Below are 12236 nucleotides of genomic sequence, written 5' to 3'. Positions count from 1 at the left end.
ATAATACCCACGCTGCCCAGAAGATACAGTTTTGATAGTGTTGGTGTTGCCATCATGGTTTTAAAGTTTAAATTTGTCCTTTACTTTAGTTCATGACCTGCTAAACGAATGACATTCCCATCCTTGTACAACAAGTGCAGCCTTGATTGGCAAATGTGTTTAATGCGTACGTGCTCGATTGAGATGATGAACATGGTAAACATTATGCCTGTTAAACATCAGCATATTAACATTGTCCTCGCAAGCACCTTGCCATGCTACCATTAGCATTTAACATTTCATACAGCCTTAAAGAGCTGATAGCAACAACAAACAATTCCTTAGGCCTGGCATGAATTGATAATGATTTCATGAAACCATAATATAGTAACTGTGACTTTATGTGAGCGTAGAGCCTTTTCATTCATGTCCACAATCAGCTCCTTTGACACACCAGACGAACATCTGGTAATATTATGTAAACAACCTAAATCCAGCTCCACAGAACAGAAGCAAAACAATAGTTCCAATGACCTTTTTTCTATGAAACAAAGCTGTAATATTACAGGATGTTAGCATTGTTATGTCACATTTGCAAAGTCTGAAAATTAGGGGTATTGAGCCACCAGCAAGAGTTTTTCACACGTCTATTACCCGACTGTAGCACAGATGCCACAGAACTCATCTCCAGACAAATTTCAGGTGAAGCTTTCTACAATGTTCACAATAAATACTTTAGGGTATCGTATCCTACAGTACATCAGTCTTTTCGCCATACGGCGGACATCAAAGTGTTTGAATCACAATGCTGTTTGAAGCACGGCCGACATATGAGATTTCATCTCGCACAAAGCTCTGCTCATCGCTCATCATTCTCACGTGCAGTATGCTTAGATGCAGTCTTTAGCTCCGGGGGGGGGGGGGGGGGGGGGGAGGAGGTGGGGGGGGGGGGGGGCTCTCTAAATTGGCAGTTTCTTCCTCAAAGTATGTGGCATCTTTATGAAGGGTGTTTGTTCAGCGACATTAATATGCATAATTTAACTTAAGTATACTATACTACTAATTGTGCATTCAAATAGGCAGAACATTTCTCAGTCATGAATTAAAAAATTTCACACTATAGGTATAAAGAACAATGCACATTTATATGAGGAAATCACACAACTCTCTCTCTCTCCTGAATGGAAAGGAATACACAAGGGGTTACAAATGAAGAAATAAAACCAACAATATGTTTACTTTACATTAAATGTTAAACATAGCAATACATTCAATCATTTATGAATAGTAATATGTAACAAGAATGTAACAACACACTGCATCCGCATCTACAATATCAAGGGGATGTTCTACTTTTAATTGTGCTGATTTGTGTTGTGGCACATTTTTCTTTTTCATTGACAAGAGAGAAGGTGAAGTTGGCAACACATCACATAATTCTCTGTTGAAGTTTTGCTTTCAAAGAGAAAGCTCATCAGAGAACCAGACGGAGTTACCCACTGCTGTAGATTTAACTTTGAAAGGTTTGCATCCATGAAGGTGAAGGGACACCGTACGGCAGCCCAGTCCAACGGAATGTGCTAACAGCTTTTGTTATTATTTTAACCACACATAATGCATGTAGTCACACAATTAACTGATTGATTCATCCACACAACATGCATTGATTCAAGTGTCATCAATTTCCAAATCAAAATCTCAATCGACCCATGGATTCTCCTCCTCCGCTTGTGTGTGTGTCTCTTACTGGATGGTGCATACATTCAGTTAAAACATTTAAAGCAGGAATCTTAACTTCCTCAAACTCAAATCCAGTATGTCAGTAGTTGTGTGCGTAAACATCTGTTAACATTTCCTAACATCTCTTTGTTGTGGAACATATGCAATCACGTGGACGTGATAATTGGTCATTGAAATACATTTGAACTTGCCTTGAATTCAACAATCTGCAGATGCACAATAAACACACGAGTACTTAGACTGCATGAAACTGTAAGGATGGTTTTAGTCAATTTCACATATTATTGTTCCTGCAAGTCTCTGCATAAGTATATGTTTGGGAAAGCCAAAGCTCCATTAGGTAAATGGAAAGTCATTTCAGCTGGGTTTTGCATTTATTCAATGACTTGTTTTATTTGAGTGCAGCAGCTACCATTGGTCAGTGTATTAAACAGGTGATGTGGCTACCATAAAATAACTGCTCCTGTGAAACTATGACAACAGATATTAAGTTGATAACTCTGGGAATCTATGGTAAACAGATTGTTTCTGCATAACAGCTGTCTGTAATGCTGGGGGATTTCTTGTTCCTAATGCAAAGGTGTTTTGTTACAATGTTGATCTGCAGTTTCGAATAGGAAATACAAACTGATTCATATGGAAAAGCTGTCTGGCACATCTTTGATTGACTTAATACAACTACAGGACTCTTTCTCAATTTGACTATGAATACATTCAATTTGATTATTGGATTTAATGATAAAGATAAAAAGTGTTTAATTCATTGTAAAAGTGTAAATCTCATTTCTAGCCAAATATGCCAACATGTGATCGAGAAAAAGAACAAGCAGAGAAAGATGAAAAGGATAGCAGGGACTCACCTGGTCTTTTCTCGTTTCGATTTTTCCGACCCCCGCATAGTCGTACTTTGGAGATCAGGACCAGGATCTGTTTCTGGCACAGGGACTTGTTGCTCTTAGGACAGGGCTTGCGCTTGTTGGCTACCGGTCGGTTGGCTGGGTCTTCCTTGACCGCCCGCTTCTGTCTAATGAGAGAGCTGGCGAGAGCTGCCATCTTCCCCCCCCTCTCACCTTTTGGGAGGGGGGCGTCTTCGTTCCCAAGTAGCCCCCCTTTGCTGGTTTGGCGTTTGCTTTACACCAAAAACTAGAGTAGGACAGGCGGTTTAGAGAATCCCCCACAGGGGAGGCCGGGGCGTTAAAGTGGGTTAACAGGGAAGAGTTTAGTTGGAGGGTTCCCCTTGGAGAGTGAAGAACTGGATGAGTTGCAAGTTCACCTGCAGTCCATTGTAAAGCCTCCACTCGGACCAAAAATCAAAATATGACCCGAACAGAGCACACGAAAAAGTGCCACAGTCACATTTTCAGTCTTAAAAATAACAGAAAGACCAAGGTTAGAATGAAAAGGGTGACAACGGAGACATCTCTTTACCCTTCTTCCCCACTCATCTTGCACATTTAAAATACACCTCACAAGCCAAGTTCCAAAAATGAATATTGTAAAATAATAATCAACCTACTTTGACGAGACAACACCAAAGGGGAAGGAGCTCAAATTGTTTTACATATAAAAACGCTTTTACTGAAGAAAAGTGAAGTCATTTTGAATGCTAGGAAGCTCTCAAAAGCGCAAGAATAATCAAACTGTCTGTCACCATTTGTGCAGTCCACGGAGGTCCAAGTTTGCCTCCCATTTAAATGTGGCAGCATGGAATAATGAGCTGAGAGTCCGAGCGGTAATCCAGCCGACTTAATTCCAGAGGTAGAACAGCAGGCAGGACATCGGAGGTCTTTGTAGGAATGAAGCCGGGAACAGAGCAGAGACATGGACACAGACAGACAGAGATTCCTCTTCTGCCTCCGATTGCACGCTCCTTTCCCACAGTCCTCACCAAACCCCCCCTCCCCCCTCCTCCTCCTCCTCCTCCTCCTCCTCCTCCTCCCCCTCCTCCCCTCCCTCCTCCTCCCATCCAAAGTCAGCGAGTGGTTGTGAGAGTATGTGTGCGTGAATTCCAGCAGCCACCATCAGTAGAGGTGACATTCATGAGCGAGAGGGAAAGGGGGGGAGAGAGAGAGAGAGAGCAAAAAGAGCGAGGGAGACAGGAGGGAGGGAGAAGGGAGGGAGGGAGGTAGAGGCTGTGATGTGTGAGAATGAGCTTGACTGGGAGAGAGAGAATGGGTGAGAGACGGGCAACAGCCACCTCACAAAAAACACTGCTCGCGGAGGCTACAGTTTTGTTATTTTTACAGCAACGACCCCCTTAAAAAAAAAAGAAGAAGAAAACTCAATCATTCTGACTGCTCTTCTGAAACAGAGAGACAGTGCCAGAGGGAGAGGGGGAGAGAGAGGCAGAGAGAGGGAGGGAGAGGGAGAGAGAGGCAGAGAGAGGGAGGGAGAGGTAAGGTGCAGATTGTGACAGTTCTCTGTCTCCAAGAGAGGAACGCCATCACCATGTGTTACCTTCTGTCGCATGCATACACACACTCACACGCACGCACGCATGTACACACACACACACACACACACACACACACACACACACACACACACACACACACACACACACACACACACAGGGCACCTCAGCATACGTTGCAGCATGATTATCTATCCCTAGTCAGTATTCTTCTCCATTCCACCGCTGACACCCGCTCATATAGCAATAACCTCCACGGTCTGTCTGTGATTTGTTTCCACGAGCTCTACAAATGAAATGGAGGCAGAAAATAAAGTGACTTTGTTCCCTGAAACTGGCATTTAGTGTCTGACATATCTGACTGCTGGCTTACACTAACCCTGACAGAAACATGAGCTCGGACAGATTGAGTTAGACAGCTAACCCCGCCAACACACACACACACACACACACACACACACACACACACACACACACACAAACTCATATCACCCTTGCTCTCCCTCAGCTCCCCCCACCTTCAAGATACCCATAACAAACAACAAACATGGATATTTTTGCAGAGTGTGTTCATGCAGCTGCCTCATTTGTTCTACTTGCATTTAGATACAAATGCGAGGGCTGACATAAGGAGATTTCTTTAATAATTTAGGAACTTCCACAAGTATCAGTAGAGAGCACAAATCATGCTGACATACTTTTGCAGGAAATAGCTGGTTCTGGTAAATGACAATGTCAAGCATTTTTCTCATCTTGTTGGCAACTAAAACAAGCTTTATGCTTACCATTTTCATTCAGCAAAACAACCTGATTTTAGACACATAGTGTGTTTGGAGTAATACAAAAAGCAAGCATTTTCAAATATTTACATAGATTACTATAAATGGCAATTATTGAAGGGTGTTTAATATCAGGCCCTGCTTTCTTTTGGCTAAATGAAGAGGATGCTAATAGTATGAATTGTTCAGCAGGAAGCATGTTCACCGTCAGTGTGAGAGTGCACCGATGCATACATCAGCCTGGTGAATGAGGGCCATTATGTGCAAAGCTCATTCACTGTCAGAAACATGGTCATTGGCATAAAAACACGATAAACATCTCTTATCCGGCCCCCTCAGCTTCAAACCCAATAAGTCAACTTATCTGAAAACTAATCAATCCAATTTTATTTGCCATGGCACCTCTTTTAAAAAGCAATCGTTTCAAACAATGCCGAGCAAGGTGACTCTCTGTCAGGGCTTGATTGACAGGTGACAGCGGATGTCTGGTCTCCGCGGAGGGACGTGGGAACGGCGGCCGGAGGAAGGGGAACCACCGATGAGATAATGCGGTTTGTATCGACGAGCAAACAGAAAAATATGTTTTTTCCGCTTTTTTTAATGATTCTTTCCTTCCTGCATTCTCCGACCATTCTCAGCCATGCGCTCGCCTCTCTTCGCCGGTTGGAGAATCAATCTCGTAATGGACTTACAAACATTGCCAAAAGGTTGTTCTCCTTTTCGCTTTCTCCACTCACGAGTACATGCCAAGTTACACCAAAAGAAAGCTAAGTGGGGATTCTCGAGACAGGAGACAATCTCAAGGTTAACAAGTGTTTCCATCATTATAATGAAATTTCGTGCCAAAATCTAAGTGGACTCATTAGGAGTAAAACCACTTTTCATGTCTTCCTAAGAGCTATCACCTGTATGAACACACGCCGACTATCAACCAAACACCCATTATGTCAGGACTCTATGTTACTGCCATTAGTTATTTACAATTTATATTACCATATAAATGTTAGTCTTTTGTCTTGCTCATATATAATTTGTGCACAGCCAGCACCCGTTTCAACAAGGTCCTTAAACTCACATCTCATCATATTCAGGATTTACTGTGCTGCCTCTGCCCTCCTGTCATTATTGAACCCTCTTGGGTGAAGTGGAGGAGAAACAATATGCATAAATCAAAATGAAAGTAAGAAAATTAAAAAAAAAATAGCAAGTAAGCATTCCGTCACGTTGTCCATGTATGAATTGTCATCATCTGAGTGACTCACACAGGGGGATTAAATGCAGATGTTTTGCTAAAAACAATCCATGTCCCAATCCCTGCATGCATATCAATTCACATGGAAGCCGAGGGTATTAAAAGTATATCCGCTTTGAAAGTGCTTTATGTTGAAATGTTTTTCCTGGTATAACGGTTTCCACCTGTTCCCACATTCTGTGTTACCGAACGAAGATCTATAATCTTTAACGAATGAATAGAGTTGTATCTGGGAATCTAGAGTTTAAAGATTATGGGTTTTTGCTTGAGGAATGGTTTTCTTTCTTTTCTAATCCCAGTAGTGAAAAGTAACCAAGTAAATGTCATCAAGTGCCATAGTACCTCATACTTCCACTCCACTACATTGTAAGTGATCCACCAAAGTTTACATTATTTCACAAAATAGATTTCCGAATTTGTGTTTTTGTCTGTGCTTTTCTCATCAGGGGAGAAGAAGGTGATGTCACATACTTCTGTGCACCAATCAGGCCCAAGCTATTGTCTGTTTTGCGTTACATAAACAATCAAATAAACAATGGATAAACATGATTAGTCAAGTACACAATTATTTGATTGATCCCAGAAAGAAATTGACATGAATCAGTATATAATAATTAATTTCAGCTCTATAAAGCAAAAATCCCCCAATTGTTTCATTGATTCTATGTTCATTGAATGTCGGCAGCATGGTTGCTGCAAGGTGTCCTTTAAACCAGGCATGCTTCGATATAATGTACTTGTCCTGAGAAGCCCGAGTTCAGACATACAGTCATGTTTACGTAAACACACACAAAGCCAGAAAGAGTTAAGCACATCCAAACAATTGGCCTAGTTCTGTCACTTCCTTCCTCCTCTCTTTATCGCTCTCTCTCTCCTTCAGTCCCTTCTCAGCTCATCACGCTGTCCGCAGATGACAGGAGGTATTCTCCGTTAATCCCCCTCCATTATGCGACCATGTGGAATCTGACTGAGGCCCGCTTCTTGCATACAAAAATAATATTTCCAATGTCCATGACCCATGGGTGAGTTGCTCATTAACTTTGAGCAGCACATATCATTCTCAGTTTCATTCTTTATTTAGCCCTGTTCAGATCAGACTCTGCGTAATTAGGTTTTAATCGTGAGAATTACTTGATGTGTGAGACAGATGCAGTTTTTTTTCTCCCGTTTTTTTGTGTGTTTTTCTTTTACTGTTCAACTGATCTCGAGTTTCACTTGCTGAGAATTTGGCTCTTCTTTTTCGTTTTTCGTTTTTTTTCCACCACGTTGCGTGTTTGGCATTTTAAGTAATGCCAATTTTCTAAATGAATGCTTTACTCGATATATTCAGAATTATTGTACATGTTGTGTTGCCAAACTGTGTTGCAGAAGCAAATTAGAAACAGTAATCAATCATCGTTGTCATTTGATTTATTGATATTCTAAAATAAATAAATAACGATTGTAGCCACTCTATGAACTCATGTAGCCCGAACATGCACAACATGTTCCACTAATAGTCTGAGCAACCTCTGTTCATCTGGGGTTCCCTTCCAGCGATCACACATTGTAGTCTTGTATTGCAACCATTTGACTTGAAAACAAATTCAAAGGTTTAACCTTTCTAAAGTTATTCTGTATATCAGTAAACCGTACGAATGAACAAACAGCAACTCAACTCTTCCACATCTTATTTGCAAGTGGGGCGCTATCTCTCCTCATTGCCTTCATCTCCGCTGTTGCCTGAGGTCAAATCTCAGCAGGTAAATCTGCAGGATTAAGCTTGCCTCTGTCAGAGTGAGGAAAGATTGCTTGATGAAAGCAGATGTTGTGTTGGTGCTGTGTCACCCCAGCTGGTTCAATCATCAGCACCCTAACCGCCGACACGCTCTCCTGTTGGATCCCCTCACTGCTGGCAGCCACTGCTGTGATGACTGATCGAGCTGCTGATGTGGAGGAAGAGAAAGGGTACTTTAAAGGTGTTTTATTTGTCCCCACAAGCACCCTGAACATTTCATTGTTCTACCTTTGCGCACAAAAGTTATACTTCCCGCTAATGTACACATATTTGCATTGAAGTAAGGCCTACAATTCATTAAAATAACATACAGTATATTACACTTCTAGTCTGGACTGCTGCTGCAAGATTCAGGAACGTTTTATACAGACTGTACGGCATGACAGCTCCTCTCTATCGCCCCCTAGTGGCTGGCTGTTCGTTTAGGAAGCGCTTGGTTTTTATACGCAGGGCGTTTAATCGTCAAAATCGCACTTGATCATGTTCATTTATTTGTGGGGAACTCAAATTGTGATCTCGATTAATATCGGAGTAATTGTGCAGCTTTATGTCCGTCGTGATTTGGAGAAACACAATTTACGGTAAACAAAAATATTTTTTATGCTTAGCACGCTCGAAACAGGTTTGGGTTAAAAGAATGAGAACATTTGATTAAGTTTTTATTAAATACAAATATATGAGGACATTTATTTCCTATTAAAGAAGACCAGCTTGATGAAGCTCAACGATGCCTTCAGCAGCCTGGACCTAACGCCGAGGTCTGGATGGAGTAAATGGTTTCATCTTTTATTCTCTAAAATAAATGTCTGTCACTCAGCATTAGGAGTTGTTTAATTCAGTCGAATGATAGTTTCAAAGTACTTAAATGTGTGACATGAAAAACTTCCAAACGCTTCGTCTGTTTTGTTTGAAGATGCATTTAGGAGACGCGTTTAACTACAAAGTCAGATGCAACAGTTATGTTTAGTGTGATTAATCCAAGCCATGCGGGGATGATCTCTGCTGTTATCATCATCAATCAATTTCTTCCTGCTTCTTTCTTCAATCCACATTTCTATGGTATGAATGATGTGAATGAAAGCAGCAATGTCAGATGAGGATGACCTTTCATTTCATGGATTAGGAATGGGATTTAAATGTTTGGGTTTAAATATTGACTCCTGATTTATGAACTAACCTAGCTGGAACCCGAATCTCATCATCCCTCCAAAACTGTCTTCAGTACACACAGAAAGTGAAGAAATGTGTAAATGAAAATGTGTTTATGCATATGCATTCAGTGTGCACAAATGTATGTAAATACTGCAGTTTTTGTATTTATTATTATGATGTATTCATGAATATACGAAGAGGTTCCACAGAGAACCAAAGCGAAACAGGCATGCAGAAATAACACAGTTTAATGCCAGCAAAATGAGGTCACCTAAGTGGGTTTTGAGATTGGCGGTGTATTCAATATAAATATTGATTTTGTGTTGCTGGAGATCTCTCTGGTGTTCCATCAGTCTTGTTGACATTTCACTGCTCGACGTGTACTGCAGATCATAAGAATAACTTCTTCAGGATTCAGCACACATGACTGCATAAAGTCTTATTAGTCACATTCAGAAATGTGATTTCTCTCATTCTACTGACGACAGCTAACCATGCCCAAATGAATGAAAATGTAAAAAATAAAATACAGTTTCTGTATGTTCGTGCTTCTGGCACGTATTTACACAAAGGCTGATATAACATTACTTCAATTTGGGGGGAGGAACTTATGTAGAAATGCAGCTTGGACGGTGGAGGAGAGAAGTGGTGGGTAGAAGCTGGCATGTCTTTGGGGTTATCAAGTGGGCACCTCCCATCACAGATGTTCTGCTGAATTAGGATCATAACACCTCGAGAAGGCTCCAAACTAACTTCTGGCATCGAAACAACCCCCAACAAGCACTTTCTGTTGGTTTCTGCTGTTATTTAACACATTTCTAGAGTGTCACAAGGTAGTAGCTTAATTCTTGTTCAGTTCTTCTTAAATGTGGGAGCAGACACTCTAGTGCTCTGCTCTCATTAGCCTAGCATTAACAGCTTTTAAACAAAGGCGTTTATAAGTACATGACAAATCTATGACGAGATTCTGTGGCTTATTGAGTCCGTGACACAGCATGTAAGCGGCCTTAGGAGCACAAACAAACTCCTCCTCCTCACATCTAAGATTAGTCAGGAAAAGCTATTTAAAAGATGTTTTTCTCATCATATCTAAACCCCTCGAAATGGGAATATTATTAAACAAATATGGAATAAACACATGTTTGTACAATACGCTTTTTTAGTTCCATGGTGGGTAATGTCAGTCATTTGGTCAGTCTATCACTAGCCATGAAACATACATTCATGGTTTCCAGAGGATGGATGCTACAGAGTTTGGTGATCCCGTGACCTTTCCAACACCACCAACCATGAGGTTGACATTCATGGTCTATCGGATAGATTTCCACAATATTTGGTACAGACATGCATCCCATTTGGTGATTTCATTGTCCAGAGGTTTATGACAAAAATGACATTCCCATCAGCATCAGCTTCTGCTCTGAGTAGGAAATGGTAGCATGCTAACACAATGAACTGAAATGCATAACATTGTTAACATTATGACTTTTTCTTTTTACTTTTTAGAAAATACTGCAGCTGCCCTTACAAAGTATGCATGCAGTGCTGCATCCTGCATTTGACAAACAATGTACTGAGAGACTTATTAATTTCTTTTTGGCATACTTATTAATACATTAGTATGGGTATGTTAACCTTATCTGGCTTCTGAGTGTTGCTTCACCTCCGTTATAGAAACGTTTGTCCAAACATGCACAATGATTTATGGGTGATAAAATGGCCGGCTATTTGCAAAGTATGTCAGCCAAAAACAATGCCAGGAAAATAGATGCAAAGCAAGAAAACAATGCCTTGCAGGTGAAGCATCTCTATGTGATTTCTCTGTAAAAAATAACCTCAGATTACCTACATTTGCAATTACTTGGAGGCAGTTCATCTAATTTATATTAACATATTTGTATTCCACAGTCGGTGCAGCGCTATCTTTCTGTGGGGTTCTTTTTCCACCCTTGATCTCTGTGCAAGGTGCACAGCTCATCTGTGTCACTGACACTGCTGGCACGGGCCTCAGTTTGTGGTCACTATCTATTTCCAGCAGTTTTTCTCATCTGTCAGACATATCAGGTGGTCACAGCCGCCATTGAACAAATCCACTTAAAGCCTTCAGTGCTGGTGCAATTATGTCTAGTGCTACTTTTGATGTCCCCAGGGTTGAGTCAGAGGAAAGGTGAAAACATGCCATTATTTAGTTTTGAACTTTTACGTGCTCATGGTTGTTTCACTCTTTATCAGGATCACCCTTCTTACACAGAGCGTTAAACACCTGGAGGCTTCCCAGTGTAACCAGTCTGATCTGCTGGCCGGGGATCAGCCTGGAGGGTAAGGGCTTTACTCATGGGAACCTCAGTCGTTTAAATGCTTTACAGGGCGAGCAGTGTTCTATCATTTCCCCTATCAGTAACACTAATTCATCTCTATTATTAGACTCAATTAATTAGTAATATTTCTTTAAAAGCAGCACCAGTCAGTTTATTTCCTGTATTCCGGGAAAACAGTAACCACACCCATGAAATATGCTTTAATTTTTTTTCTTCTTTTAATCAAATATATATTTAGAGCTTTATATAAAAGCATTAGTGGTGAGGCTTAGCGCAATGGGCATTTTTAGTCAGATTACAGTTGGCGACATAATGTGTTCACAGTGAGTCGGCACATGCTTGATTATAAAACTGCAGAGAGCTGTTAACAGAAAGCTTCCATGAAACAAGCATGAACTTTTACAGTTTTGGAGAGAATTAAAGGAAGAGATACAACTATAAGGAAAATGGGTGTGCTAGACCTTTAAAAGACACGATTATCATCTGCAGAATGGATGGCAACAGTTTATTAAATTAGGTTGATAGCACCACCGTTCTACATCAACATGATACTTTATTATTTTTGTAGCAGTGTTTTATGTGGGTTAATAATTGTAGACTTCTGTTAATTACTAACAAGTTGTCATACACAGTCCAGGGATTTGTTGATTATTAGGCGTCCAGTAGACCCAAACAGCTGCATAGAGTATATCCTCTACTACAGTGGTTCTCAAATGGGGGTACGTGAGGGCACTCCAGGGATTAAAAAAAAAATGATTTAAAATTAGCATCCATCTAAAAATCCTTTAAAAATAGTTATATAATAAATATGCATTACAATTTAAGT

General features: G+C 40.6%; 1 protein-coding gene across 2 annotated transcripts in view; it reads right to left on the bottom strand.

The window, feature by feature from the left end:
• The window catches only part of fgf11b (fibroblast growth factor 11b), a 30631-nt gene extending 27859 nt beyond the window's left edge, over nt 1-2772 (bottom strand). The window contains exons 1-2 of one of the 2 annotated variants that reach the window (XM_034550213.1): nt 2580-2772; nt 1297-1307 (exon numbers count right to left, since the gene is read on the bottom strand). In XM_034550213.1, coding sequence (XP_034406104.1) covers nt 1297-1307; nt 2580-2772 — 204 coding nt within the window. The remainder of the gene's footprint in view (nt 1-1296; nt 1308-2579) is intronic. The other variant, XM_034550214.1, reaches the window with a different exon arrangement.
• Between the last annotated feature and the right edge of the window lie 9464 nt (nt 2773-12236).

The sequence above is a fragment of the Cyclopterus lumpus genome, chromosome 14 (assembly GCF_009769545.1).
Source record: "Cyclopterus lumpus isolate fCycLum1 chromosome 14, fCycLum1.pri, whole genome shotgun sequence".
Taxonomy (NCBI): Eukaryota; Metazoa; Chordata; class Actinopteri; order Perciformes; family Cyclopteridae; genus Cyclopterus; species Cyclopterus lumpus.
The sequence above is the reverse complement of the archived record's forward strand: the minus strand, read 5'-3'. Positions and strand labels throughout refer to the sequence as shown.